The sequence below is a fragment of the Melitaea cinxia genome, chromosome 13, assembly GCF_905220565.1.
Source record: "Melitaea cinxia chromosome 13, ilMelCinx1.1, whole genome shotgun sequence".
Taxonomy (NCBI): domain Eukaryota; kingdom Metazoa; phylum Arthropoda; class Insecta; order Lepidoptera; family Nymphalidae; genus Melitaea; species Melitaea cinxia.
In genome coordinates this window covers 11,478,317-11,492,284 of record NC_059406.1, presented here as the reverse complement: position 1 = coordinate 11,492,284, position 13,968 = coordinate 11,478,317, and the positions used below count along the sequence as shown (strand labels likewise).

At 32.6% G+C, this 13,968-nt stretch overlaps 1 protein-coding gene across 1 annotated transcript in view; it reads right to left on the bottom strand.

Annotated features, from left to right (window-relative positions):
* Positions 1-13,125, bottom strand: part of LOC123659147 (protein unc-13 homolog A) — a 55,130-nt gene extending 42,005 nt beyond the window's left edge. Inside the window, exons 1-6 of the mRNA XM_045594402.1 lie at positions 8,587-13,125; positions 6,648-6,691; positions 6,389-6,488; positions 4,941-5,015; positions 4,593-4,812; positions 1,710-1,842 (exon numbers count right to left, since the gene is read on the bottom strand). Of these exons, the coding sequence (XP_045450358.1) occupies positions 1,710-1,842; positions 4,593-4,812; positions 4,941-5,015; positions 6,389-6,488; positions 6,648-6,691; positions 8,587-13,125 (5,111 nt within the window). The remainder of the gene's footprint in view (positions 1-1,709; positions 1,843-4,592; positions 4,813-4,940; positions 5,016-6,388; positions 6,489-6,647; positions 6,692-8,586) is intronic.
* Between the last annotated feature and the right edge of the window lie 843 nt (positions 13,126-13,968).

The window sequence follows — 13,968 nt, the reverse complement described above, 5'->3', positions numbered from 1 at the left end:
TACACATAGGTGTCAAAAACTGCTATTATATGAAATATTCTGTGAAACAAAAATAAAATACCTACCAGCAAACTATCACCTTTAAATAATCATTAGGATTGTACCGTAAAAAAATTCTCAGCTGTGAAAAACGAATTTATATCATTGATAGTATGTGAATTTTATCGTGTTTAAAATTAAAATTATAAGCAGGTAATCTATTAATCTCATTAGATTTAAGTATGTTTGTTTAAGATTTATATTGATGATCATATAAACACTAATAACTAAATTAAAAAATCATGTGTTGTCGTGGGGACCAGATAGGAACGAAGTTCCTTTTAAAATATTAATTTCAAGTTCTATTCGAGATATAAAGACAATAATTATTCGGGTATACCTACATTTTTTATTATGAATTTTTATCAATAAAACACAAAAAAACTACTTCACAATATTATTTTAAAACCTTTATTTTATTTACAATGATTTATAAAAATATATAATAGTTATCGAATAATAATTTAATAATAATAATAACAGAAAACTGCAATAATAATAACAATCATCATTAGACTGTACATTAGTACCTGTGTAGCCATCATACAGACTATACATAAAAATCTTACGCTTTTTTTTAACATTAAGGACGTTTTTTGCCAGCCCCATTAGGAACTTCGTTCCAAAAACATACATATATACAGACATATACCATGAACAACGTGTTATTATTGGCGTCCTTACATTGAACTTCGATATTCGAATCGATATTAAAACCTAAATATGCACCTTACTTGCGCTAACGCTTTAATAAAAACAATAAAATTACCTAATAAATAATTACGTATTAATTATAAAATTAGCGCCGTATGTAAGTTAGTGTCGTGTTAATGACCGAGTCACCTGTTTTACTGTTAAATTGGTTATTTATAGTCAATTTTCCCATGTCTTCTCCACATTTATTTATCAAATTTTTTGATTTTATGTTACGTAATAACGAGCTGTACTAACTACTACTTAATTTTTTCACGTATAATTTCGCCTATGGCATGTATCTCTATATGACTCTAAACGGATGGACCCTAGATTAATAAAACATGTTATAAATACGAGTATGTATATACATATATTAGAAACGTGATTCTTTATCGTTTGTTTGTGCACTGCAAAGTTACTTTTGACAATAAATACATACATACATTTAAATTTAATTTTAAATGTTTTCTTTTATTAAATAAAATTGATACAGAAAAATAATTACTGTAACTAAGATGTCGATCATCATCAACTGTCACAGCCATGGATTGTACTTGTTGCGCTGGCGGTTGCGGGTTCGATCCCCGCACATGTCAAACATTTATATTGGCGATACACATGTTTGCCGTTGTCTGGGTGTTTGTGCAGTCCTTGTGGGTCTCCCCACCGTGCCTCGGAGAGCACGTTAAGCCGTCAGTCCCGGTTGTTATCATGTACACCTGATAGCAATCGTTACTCATAGTAGGGAATACATCCGCCAACCCGTATTGGAGTAGCGTGGTGGATTAAGCTCTGATTCTTCTCCTATATGGGGAAATAGGCCTATGCCCAGTAGTGGGATATTACAGGCTGAAGCGTAAGATGTCGATCATCATATTTGATACTCATAAAAAATCAAAAACCTTATTACGCAATTTGATTATAGGATGACTAGGGAGAAAATAAAAATAAAAACATAATATTAAATCAAGTACCTGATTAATTCAAAGATTTCTGGTTTATCTCTTTCTCGCTGCTTCATTCTTTCCTTCATCGCGGTGATGATGGAGTTGGCTTTATCTTCAGCGCCATGTTTGGATGACTTCTCAGCGGCCCCTGCGAAACACACTGCTCAGGCGGTGCCAATACCGTTCTTTGTATCTGCGGGTTGCGCCGGGAGGGCACCCCGCCCTGCAGTCAGGTCTGCTACGACCACTCATAGGACTCAACCTAACCAGATTCCAACTTGGAACCGAAACATCAACTCGTTTATTGACCGTCGGATCTGATCAAGTCGGTGACCTTGAGCGGCGCCAGCCGGAGCAAACCTGAGCACGGCGCCTTTTAACAAAATCGAATCCCAATGCTATTTATAAATTAATTATTATCATTCGTTTTTTGTGTATTATTAATTAAGGAAGAACGAATAGTATGCGTATCAATAATCCACAAAAAAATTACATCAAATAGCGTTAAGATAATCAAGAGTAACATTCCCCTTGCATTTTTTATTATTAATATTTTATTTTGTTTTATCCAATGATATGTGTTTTCACAGTATAGTGCTCATTTTAAACATATAACAAATATCAGCTGAAAATCACGCAACTTTTGAAAATAGTTTAGAAGTAAAACATAAAACTAAACATTAAAATAAACATAGAAACGCGGACGTCTATAAATCAAAACATGTAACAAATTAAACTAAGACCACATATAATATCGAAGTGGACAGAATTCTGGACTGCGTGCACACATTGCTAACAGGCAGTTTGGAAAAATTATTTTGGTCGCTTGTGTCACGAAGCTTTAGGCAACATTTTTAAGAACGAGCGGTGTAAGAAAGTGTGGAATGTTAAGTAAAATAAAGAAAATTTCATAATACTGTTCAAGGGCTCTTGACAAATTTCGGCGCTGGGCGGGGCAACCCGTGATGAACGAACAGGGTCGAAATCCCTACCTATGTGATTATTGTATAATACATTTCAAAAACATTTAATGAAATATATAATTGAATATTATATATAAACTATCTACACACAAATACATATATGAAAAAATAATTACACAAGCAATTATTACAATTACGTTAATATCAAATACGTATTATATTTTATTACAAGAATGTTATATATAATAATAAATAAACATTGAATAAGAAAATAAATAAATAATATAAGAAGAATGGAGATCGATAATTTAAATGAAGTAAATTGTAATAATTAAAAGCTTTACGAAAATAAATGTTTTTGAAATGTACAACTGATTGTATGACAATGACGCGCAGTCGTCTTTCTAGTTTCATAATGAAATCTATATTTAATCCTATGATTACTATTCTATTATATTCGACTAGACAGACTGCCCGCCTGTATGATGGTGCGAGTGTGAAGCTAGCCAAATGTTACTGGGAGTTGAATTTTGAAAATGTGTCGTACTTTATACCGATAGCCATGCACTCCGATAAGCGAAAAAAGGATATTTTTTGTAGGAAAATATCATGCTTTATTATATGAGGTCACATATAAACGAAGGAAATAGTAAAATAAAAAGACAACGTCTATACGAAAATTTAGTTCTTCTTGTATTCTTGGTATTAAGTGAATTCAGGTGATGAACTATAAAAAAATGTACATGTTGAATGACCTCAGTATCATTATTTTAAAATAATAGGCCAGTGCCACACTTAATAACCGACAATCATGCAAGAGTTGTAATCATGCACAATTTTGATCCAAAAAGTAATTATTTCGACTACAACGATATTGTTTTGAACTGATCAATAATCAAACGTGAATTACCTTGGATGTCATCTAGATTGCTAGTTCTAATAATATGTCGTCTGTGGACTATAATGTCGATACTATAGATCGTCATATCATTACACCTATTCCAATATACCAGGAATATTAAATCCAATTTACTTTTCTGGTCATAAATTTGAATTGATGTCAAACGTTAAGGACAAAGAGCTTCAAAAGTCAGATGACCTGTCAAGAGCTGTTAAAACTTCTTAAGTTCAAAAGAGTTCTGAATATTCTTTGAACATCCGCTCTATCTTCATGCACAAAATCGCGTCAAAATTATGTCAAGAAATATATTAAAATATGTTATACCTTTGAATGTATGACTTTGTTTGACATGTTTTTTTTTATCTTTTTATGATTTTATTATATCTTTATATGATTTTTTTTTATCTATGTATGAATGGAAAATTATAGTGTTGCGTTTTAGAAGTAAGTTCAATGAACCAAAAAAGAATTATAATTATTAGTTGATAGTGTTTTGAACGACTGCAATTTTTTGGAAAAAACCTAACGACTAGTAAGCTTTGTGGATACTGTGAATAAACGTGATTGCCCTCGGCGTCGTTGTGCAACAAAGATCTTGTCGTCTCTGATGTGACCCGTTACGAGTGCATCTTGACACTACTTCAACTTAATAAGGAGAACGGCGCTTTGCCGTTGCCAGAAAAGTAAAAACACCAAAGTAAATTCGAACATATGTTTATGATGTAACGATCTCTTTGTTGATTACAGTGTATTGAATCACATTCGATTTAATTATTGAATTTCTAGTTAATGATGGGTCTTAATCTGTGGCACTAATAGGTCCTTATCTAATGTATTTTCTATTTGAAACAAGCACGATTTATTTGAAAATGCTTTAATATTTTCACAGTTCATTTGATAATTGGTTTTCGAACCATTTCACAAATGCGAATTCGTGTAGTGATTAAGTGACAAGAACAATAATCATTTACAAGAACGATTCACATTCAATCGTAAATAGTTTTATTTTATACGATTTATTTATATATCTAAAACCAATTATCAAAATTTGTGTTTTCTTAACAAAAATAATGTTTTAATGCTTACTCTGTAGACAATCAGCATTCAGCAGATCTTTGCATTTCTCGTGACATTTAACACCGCACTCTGTGCACCTAACTCCTTGTCTTGCGATACCCCACAGCAAGCCTTCGCACTCATAACAGTAAGTCGGCGATGTGGCGGTCCACAGCACAAAGTTGTGCGGCGTTGTAGAAGATATTGGATAAATAAGAGCTTGCAATGTCTTCTTGTAAACGTGCATTTTCTGTAAGACACTTTTAAGTTTATATTGACCATTTAAAACATTTATATTTTTGGAATAGTAATGAGAGAATGTCCGTTTTCAAATAATTTTTATCGTTATATTATTGCTATAAAAAAAAACCAACGTACCAATTCTTCGTCGTTTAACGTAGCCCGATGTACTGCTGATGTCAAACCTGCATTCCTCTTTGTAGCGGCCATAGTCTACACAGCAAGAACGAATTGTTTCAAAATCCATATTAAATGAAAGCAAGTAATTCGATACGATACTACAATAATTAATCAAACTTCACTCAAGTTTTACTTCTACAAAAATCGTGTTATTGATACTCTAAGAATTCATATTATTTGATTTTATAATATATTGTAGTGTATTTACTCTACTCATGCTGTATTTTAAGCTGTTCTTAAAGCCTGTCTCAGCTCAAACTATTAAAGATTGTTAGCAAGTAACTTAATATTTTCACATTCTTATGCTTTGTAGTAGAATAATAGATAAGTAATGCATGTAGATAATTTTAATTATGTGCAGATTTTCATAACAAAATTAATGCAGAAAAAATATTTTGTATCGGAAAACCTTTATGAAATAGGTTTTTTAATTTTTTATTTATGTCAGCAACATGTTACTAGAAAAAAAAATAAAGCTCGTGCATTGCTTTGACAGCACTCATTTGATTAAAACTCTTATTAAGTGTAACTATACTGCTCAATTTACATAATTAAACCATAGAAAATAAGTAGCCAGGTAGCGGTTCCATGCAAATGCTTGAGGCAATTTTATTGGTCACATTTTTCTTCAAGACAAAAAAAAAAACAAAGCAGTCATTCTAGAAAAATATCGGCTAAAACTGCATATCAAAAGCGTTTATATTAAAATTAAACAGTTCCATGCAGAGATCAAAGTGTTATTGGGAGAGATATACCTTGAGAACCTGCGGGTCCACGGTTAGGGGTAAAATGCAATGAGATTATTAATTTTAATCAGGAATTTTCAGTTGCATTATTTGGTCGGCTATTCTATATAAATTTCAGGTGACCCCTATATCCACTATATCTTGCAGGTGATTTGGTGTTGAAGGGCCCTCTAAAATTAAGTAGGTAAAGACCACCTACACAAGTAGCATTAGAAGGGAGACACATAAATTACAGATATAACATAATACACCAAAGAAAATAGAAGGGTTTGTATAGACGGTTCGAAAGTCTGTAACAAAAATCTTTAAATTTAAACAATGCGCGGGGAGATCTGAGATAAAATATATTAACTATTCTGATAATGCTTTCTTTGATACTAAATAAGATCTCCTCGTGAATTGTTTCATAGAGTATTGTATAGAAACTTCCCGTTTAGAAAGAAAACATTTATTACGCGCCTAATGTTACTAAGCATCAGGAAGCGCACGTCGATGCGAGCCGTAAACACTTACGGCCAGTTTCAAATATCTACCTTTAGGAAGCAGGTGACCTCATCAAAATTTATAAATGATTAAGATAGTCAATTGAAACCGGCCTGAGAAAGAAAGACAATAGCTCAATTCGATCTTTACTAGAATTTATAGGTAACATTTATAAACGCGACTTACAAGCTCCGACACCAATGGAATTGATTTTCTCCTCGGTCGAATGTCAGGCATACTGTCGATGTTGCTATAAAAAGGATTATCCCCGGGATGCCTATTGAAACAAAAAAAATCTCAGTAAATGGAGAAAGGATTTCATTCTATGAGGTAGGAAAAAAGTATTTTTTTTTTCATATGTCAAGTTTATAATAAGACGTATTAAGAAGCTTATTATATTATGATATCTGAGACACATTCTCTAAAATCATCATACCCATTCCCTCGTCCGCCTTGCTCATTGAATCCGCCGGTGCCATTCTAAAAATAAAACAAAAAAAAGTTAGTAACAAAAATTAAAATAAAAGAAAAAAAGCTAACATTTATTGATAAAAAAATAAAAACAGTTTAACAATAACATAGATTACAATTTAATTTTCATACATTTCATCATCGACAAAAAGTTGTTATTAAGACGGTTTTAATAACCTAATATTTATAACGAATTGTATGAAAATTTTATTATAAATAAATACAATTTACCACTAAAACTGCAAATGGAGAATTAATTTAACATCAACATATTTAATTAAACTTATTAACAAAGTAATATTAATTGTTACTGTGGCGATGTTGTAGCTGTTTTATCACTTATTTTATTTAATAGCTCTTCCAATAGATTTTATTTAAAGCATAGGATTCATATGTGTTTAATACGCTAAAGCGGGATCGATTACAATGTCCCATAATAATGATGCTTTAAAAAAAAGCGCTTTCAATAATAGCAAATATTCCTTAGAATTGTTTTAAATACATGCTCAGAGAGCTCTGTACGTTATAAGGTAACATCTAATTTCCACTAAATATAATAACGGTAATACATTTAGTGCCTCTAAGTTTTTATAGGTGTCGATAGCTATATGATTGAACGACCTATGTAATGTTAATTCTAGGCTACATTACATAATTTTTTATAACAATATATTCGATGATTATGAAATTTGCTTCAGCAATCGAAACAAGAATAATTGATGTTAAAATTATAAGTAATTTTGAACTGTTTACACATTTAGTCTCAATCTTTCACTTTTCTTTTTAAATTTACCATCGATTTTTTAAATATAAATATAACTTTTATGGACCGTGAAATCATTTCTGTATATGTAATGTGTATTTTTGATACTTTCTCTTTGTGATATGATATGATATGACGGTGAAAATTTTGTACCATAATAATTAAGCATCTTTTATTATGAGCTAATAAATAATAATAAATGAAGACGTATATTTTTTTACAAGTCTAAGAATTAGCGCTTGGCACTAATCCAACTAATAAACACTAATCAGTTAACATATTTCTAATACTGACTACGTACTTTTCATAAAGATACAAAGAGTATCATATACACGTTATACAATTATTATAAGCAATGTATAGTAATGAGTTGTTGTACAAATATTTTCAAGTTAAGTATTACTAAAGCTTTTATAAAATTCTAGTAAGAATAATAATTAATGTACGTAGGTATGTAATAGAAAGTCCTCAGTACCGATTGCGCAGATAGAACCTAATTATTGCTTTAATTATATCCAGCATAATAGCATATTCAGAGTAAATATAATATACACAATAATAGTATGTATAAATATGTACGTTATTAAAGTATAAAGTATACAGTTGATCAAAATTTTTTCACAATTACGGAAGATTCGTCCTGAACATCATAACACACATAACACACTAATATTGGCAGGAACATTGTTTTTTTTTTTTTTTTTTGAACAGCATATGTATTTTCTAAGTAAATACACAAAGGGTATATAACGTTACACTGTCTATTCATTGCGTTAAATTTGTTGTATTAAAAATGAAGTTCACAACCTTTGCATTCTTGGTTCTAGTTTTTAATTTTTGTTTCATGCATCTTAAATATTGTGAAAAAACATCTCTTGTAAATGCTTGAACTGTTAAATAAATTTAGCGATTTATTGTTTTATCTTATTCTTTAACTTTACTGTATAAATTTTAATTTATGTCTAATATAAGTGTATACACATTTAAGCAATTGATTAAATTTTCTGCCAACCACCTTATTACCTAATTTATAACATTTCTTTATTAGATGTAATATGGTTTCATTAACAGAACTACCTTAAACACTAAGAGCTTAGCTTTTAACTCTAATTTCGTGAAATTTTTGCATGAGGTAACTTACACCAGCGCTAACTTTATCCTTTTCGGTTGACGGAGTTGTTGCTACAGGCGTTTCCGTTGTTTTCTCTTCGGCTTTACGATCTTTTAAAGCTTTGAGTAGCTTCCATTTACTGCCAACAGAAGCTTCTTGTTGTGGTGGCGATGCTTTTGCTGGAGTAGGCTCCTGACGTGGTTGTGGCATATCATATTCCTCATCAAATTCGTCTCCACTTTGGACTGGACTGTCAGGTCCAGACGTTTCACCTGATCCGGAGTCCGCGTACGATTTATCATCGTCAGATTCTTTTTCTGGTGATATATCGTCTTTAACTTTTTCGTCTATAGTTGGAAATGTTGTTACTTCTTTCCAAGTCTCTTCTGCAGGTGGTTCATCACACTTGACTTTAATAGATGCTGTTTTTAATTTTAATTCCCTAAATACCAGAGACATTTTTTCTTTCAAATCTTCATGTGGTTCATTTGTTAATTCTTCTTCAACTTCAGGTTCTTCTTCCAAAGTTTTTTCTCTTTCTGCTTCTAAGTGTGACTGGTGTTCCATTTCCTCTAATTTCCTTAATTCATAGCAATACCACTCGTCTTCCGAATCTATACTATCCTCAGTACTTTGACGTCTAGAAGATACTCTCGAACCACTTCTCCATGAATGAGTACTTTTGCTGTCGTCCTCATCATGTTTGTTGGGTATATCCAAGCTTTGCTGTTGTCGTGGTTGAAATTTATTAGGAATGCTTCGAGCACTTTGAACAGATGGACTTCGTTCTGAAAATACTAATGATTCTTCTGGAGCTGAACTACTAATAATTTCAGGTGGACTCGTTTTAGACGGTCTTCTAACTTTTTGATGTGGTACATTTACTGATCCTTCAGGCATATTTGATTCAACTTTTGGCGGAGATGTATCTGATATTTGATCATCAGAAACGGAAGAAGATTTCCGTAGTCGATATTTTCCCAAAGCTCGTGAAACTGCGAACTCTTGGGAGCTGCCATTATATGGTGCATTATTTTCAGGTTCATCTATAGAGGCAGCAGCTTTTTTTACATCACCAACAGTTGCAAAGAGTGAAGCTGGTGAACGATTATCATCTTTTGATTCCTCCTCAAAAGGATCTATATTTGATATATCTGTATCGATATCAAGTTTTTCTAACTCACTAATATTGCCTTGATTCATTTGACTGACACGAGCGAAGTGAAAATCAATGTCATCACTTTTGTCTCGAGGTATCGCTTTGCTTTGATATTTGTCGTTTTCTTCCCTTATACACTCTCCCTCATCGTCTTCACGAAAATTCAGCCCTTGTTTTTGTAGCTCTTGTATCATTTGTTGATGCTCAACTATTTCATGGTGATTAGCTTTTCTTTGTTTAGGTTTTACGGGTACTTTCGCAAATACATTTCCTTCGTGTGTAGAATCGGAAAATACACTATCAGAATCTTCTGATTGAGCACTCGAACGTCCACCAGACCACTCAGTTTCTGACGTTTCAGGATCAGATAGCGATTGATGACTAGCTTGTTGTTTTCTTCGAGCTTTTTGCAACAGGCCGGACATCGATGCAACTAAATGATATTTTTTCTTACGTCTTTGAGCCGACAATATTCTTTCTTTTAATGTTTTTTCTTGTTGTGTTTGTTCTACTGTATCTACTCCAGAAGGCAAAGAGTGAGATCGATGTTTCTTTGGTAAATGCAAATCTGGGAGCCAATGAGTCATGGAAGACATGGCAGATTTCAATGATGACGCCCGTTTTGGTTTTTTCGATTGCTTGTCATGTGTTTTCCCCTTTAAGTTAGAAGAAATAGATAGATATCCAGATTCTGAAACCAAAATACCAGTGGAATCGACATACTGTTCTTTTCTTGTTACAGTATGGTCTATTGCTTGCTTATCATAGCCTTGAGCATCATTTATTACATTCCCATTTCGTTGATCATATTGTTGTTGCTTAAAATACTCTTGTTGTAACTGATTTTGAAATTGCTTTCGTTCTGTTATATTCAAGGAATGTGATTTCAAACTAGATGTTTCCATCGAACTAGTAGGTGATTTATTGCCTTGCCAAGATATTCGATCATCTAAAGGGACTCGTTTAGGTGAATCATATCGAGTAGACGTTGGGTAATATGAAAGTGCATCAGTAAGATTTCCCGTTGGAAATCCTTGTCTGTGATTGGTTGCTTTATATCCGTTTTGATGAAAATGTACGTCATTAGAACCCATTGTATTAGCTCTTGTAAGAACTTTTTTATTTATATTTGAAGCTGACATAACGACTGTTTGGGCATGATAACTAGGTTCAGGTGGATACGAATCAATCATTTGGTTAGGAACCGGCTCCGTAATTTCATTGCTATCTAATAACTCGGAAAAATGTCTATCTTCTGATAGCATTCCCCTTGGTGTACTATAAACTGTAGTAAAAATTGGTTGTCTATTCCCAGCAACAGAATATATTGAAGGTGCTTCATTTTGATAATAATAGTCTACATTATTAATTGTATTTTCATTAGATATTGAATATGGAATATCACTTTTTAAAAAACTAGTATCCATTTTTTCCTGTAACCTATTTAAATCTATAGTAGTGTCTTTAAAGCTGTCACTTTTTCGTAAGTTATAATCTCTTTTAATATTTTTATCTTCATATTGATATGAATCCACAAGTGTTTCTAAATATGGTTTAGAATCTAATTCAAAGTTCATTTTTTGAACTGAATGGGGAGAAGAAATTCTAATTCGGTGACTATCGTGCACAGGATGACCACTTCTAGCCGTTTTAGGTGACCCAGGACTTTTCTCTAAACTAGACCAACCACTCATGGAAGAGAGTCCAGAGTCCGATTTTGCTGTTACTATATTTGTACTATCTCTTTTTAAATGTTTCGGAGAAGTTTTTGGAGACTTGGGTGATCGAGGACTTAGTCGCATACTATCTGCTGGAACTGTGGTACCTGCAGATAGCATAGTAGAGTGAGCTGATAATAACTCATTATTATTTTCAATTGAAGAAAAATGTTCAGCTCCGTTAGGGGGTGCAGGTGGTGGCGGACTGGGCGACGATTTACGTAATCTATTTTCTTCAAAATTCATTTCTAACCTACTTTCTATAGGATCGCTATATATTTCATGAACAGATAAAGGGGAATTTTGTTCAGTAGATGTCTTATATATTTCGTTTAAAGTTTGAGTTGTACTTTTTGTGGAAAAATAATTTTGTCTCGTATCAGGTGCTTGATATGGCGTCGAGTAATCAAATCTCTCTCTCGATATAGCACTAGGTGATTTTGATGACTTAGCTGCTATTTCAGCGTTAGCTACTGCTGAACTATATGCTAAACGCCCCGTTACAGTTGTGTATGGCTCTGTTGTTGTTCTTTCATGTACATATTTTCGTCGAGGAGATAAAGTTGATGGTAAATAATCTAGTGCTCTTTCTGTTACTGTATGTTCAGAAAGCGATAGTTTTGAAGGAGATTTATCTCTAATAGTATTTTCTTTAGGTATTGTTAAAATAAAATCGTCAAAACTTTTCATCATGTCATTTATACCCCAGTTATCTCCACCCGTGTAGATATTCTTTAATTGTTCATTTATTATATTCCCATCTTCAACTAGTGCTTTGGCTTCAATGTCTCTGTCGTGTCTCGCTGTTATTTTTGTTTCTGGACTAAGAAGTCTATTTTTCAAGTCTTTTAACTCTCTCGAATCTTTGTGTAATTGAGTTGTCAGCCTATCTAATTCATGTAATTTATCTATTGTAATTTGATCTATTGTACTTAAAGTAGAGAGATGTACAATATCTCTTTCACTTATACCGGGCCCGCCCTGTAATCCACAGTAATTTTTATAATCACTGGAACTGTAAACTTGTCTTGAAGTTGTAGGTATAATTTCTATATCGGTTTCTTCTGGAGCTTCCCAAATCATATCCAATTGCGAAGATGGTCTTGAAGTTTCATCACATACTAGATCGTCCCTGTAAGCCTGATTTAAACTTCTATAAAAGGCCTCATTTGATTCCATTGCTTCTTCCTGTGTATCAATCAATACAGCACTCCGTCCTATATCTAAGCCTTCTTCGATTCCATCTTCTACTGTACCATTCCCCAATATCTCTCTGATTACTTCTAACCTAGACATAGGGTCCCTGGATGTTACAGTACGACAAGCATAGAAATCAAGAAGAGTTGATATTACACCCTGTTGATCAGCTAGTAATGACTCTAGCCTCTCTAATCGATCCCACATCCTTACGTATTCTTGACTAAGTAGATCAAGTGCCCGCCACGCATACTTTAGTTCAGTTTCTAAGATGTTGAGACGTGTTCCGAGGCGTTCCATGTAGTCACTGATTATATAATCGCCTGAATATGGGGGAAGATCGGGAGGTAGTGTAAGGGAACCGATATCGTCCATATCGACCTCGGCATCCCCACTCCCACCTCCCTCGTTTTCCTCCATCACGTCGCTTGCACCTGCTCCAGCATTGTCGTGAATTTCGTGCATCATCTTCTGTGTCGACAGCGGGTTGGACATAACATCTCTCACAATGACTCATCCCATATCGTTTTACTTTTATCACTTTTAAAACAAAACAGTTCCTTGTAACAGTCAGTTCTCTTTGATATCATTTTATCACTAATATTTTAACACATATTGTCAATTTTAGTTCACTTTTATAACTATTAAAATGTTTTAACACTTTATGTATACTTTGTACGTAGACGGAAATAAATTAATTTATCTTTCATCAAAACTATAATTTATTTTTAATATTGAAAACTGTAAATCACTTTCCTGAAATAGAGAAGTTTAGAAATTAGTAAAATAGTAGGATAACACTGATTTGCTCATAAACAAATTTATGCGCAAGCCAGTATAGGATGACATGAAAACCTCATTGAAAGATGTTAACTAAATATATAAAACGATATTTTATCACCATGTTAATAGATTTTTATTCTTTTAAAATAAAGGTTATTAATAACTTATTTAAAATAGTTAACATGTTTCTGAACAAGGCAGCTAAGCGGTTCGTAAGAGATTCCACGTGAGTAAGTAGATCTCAGAGGTGGAAGGCGTTACCTGGCTGGAGGGGATGGGTTTGATTGGGATGGGTGACCAGGCTCAACCACCGCTTCACTTAATGTGTAGGGTTAAGATAATATTAACATGAATGATTTAAATATTGTATATAGTATATTAATTTATTTTAGATATATCGATAACATATTCATATTTTCCTGAAATTTAAATATCAAATATAATATTGGTATTTAAGATAAAGTAATGAATTTTTAGTTTATTATAATACTTAAAGAGTGTATAATTTTTGCTCAGAATGTTGTGTCTTTCAAAACTTATAAAATAAATTGACTA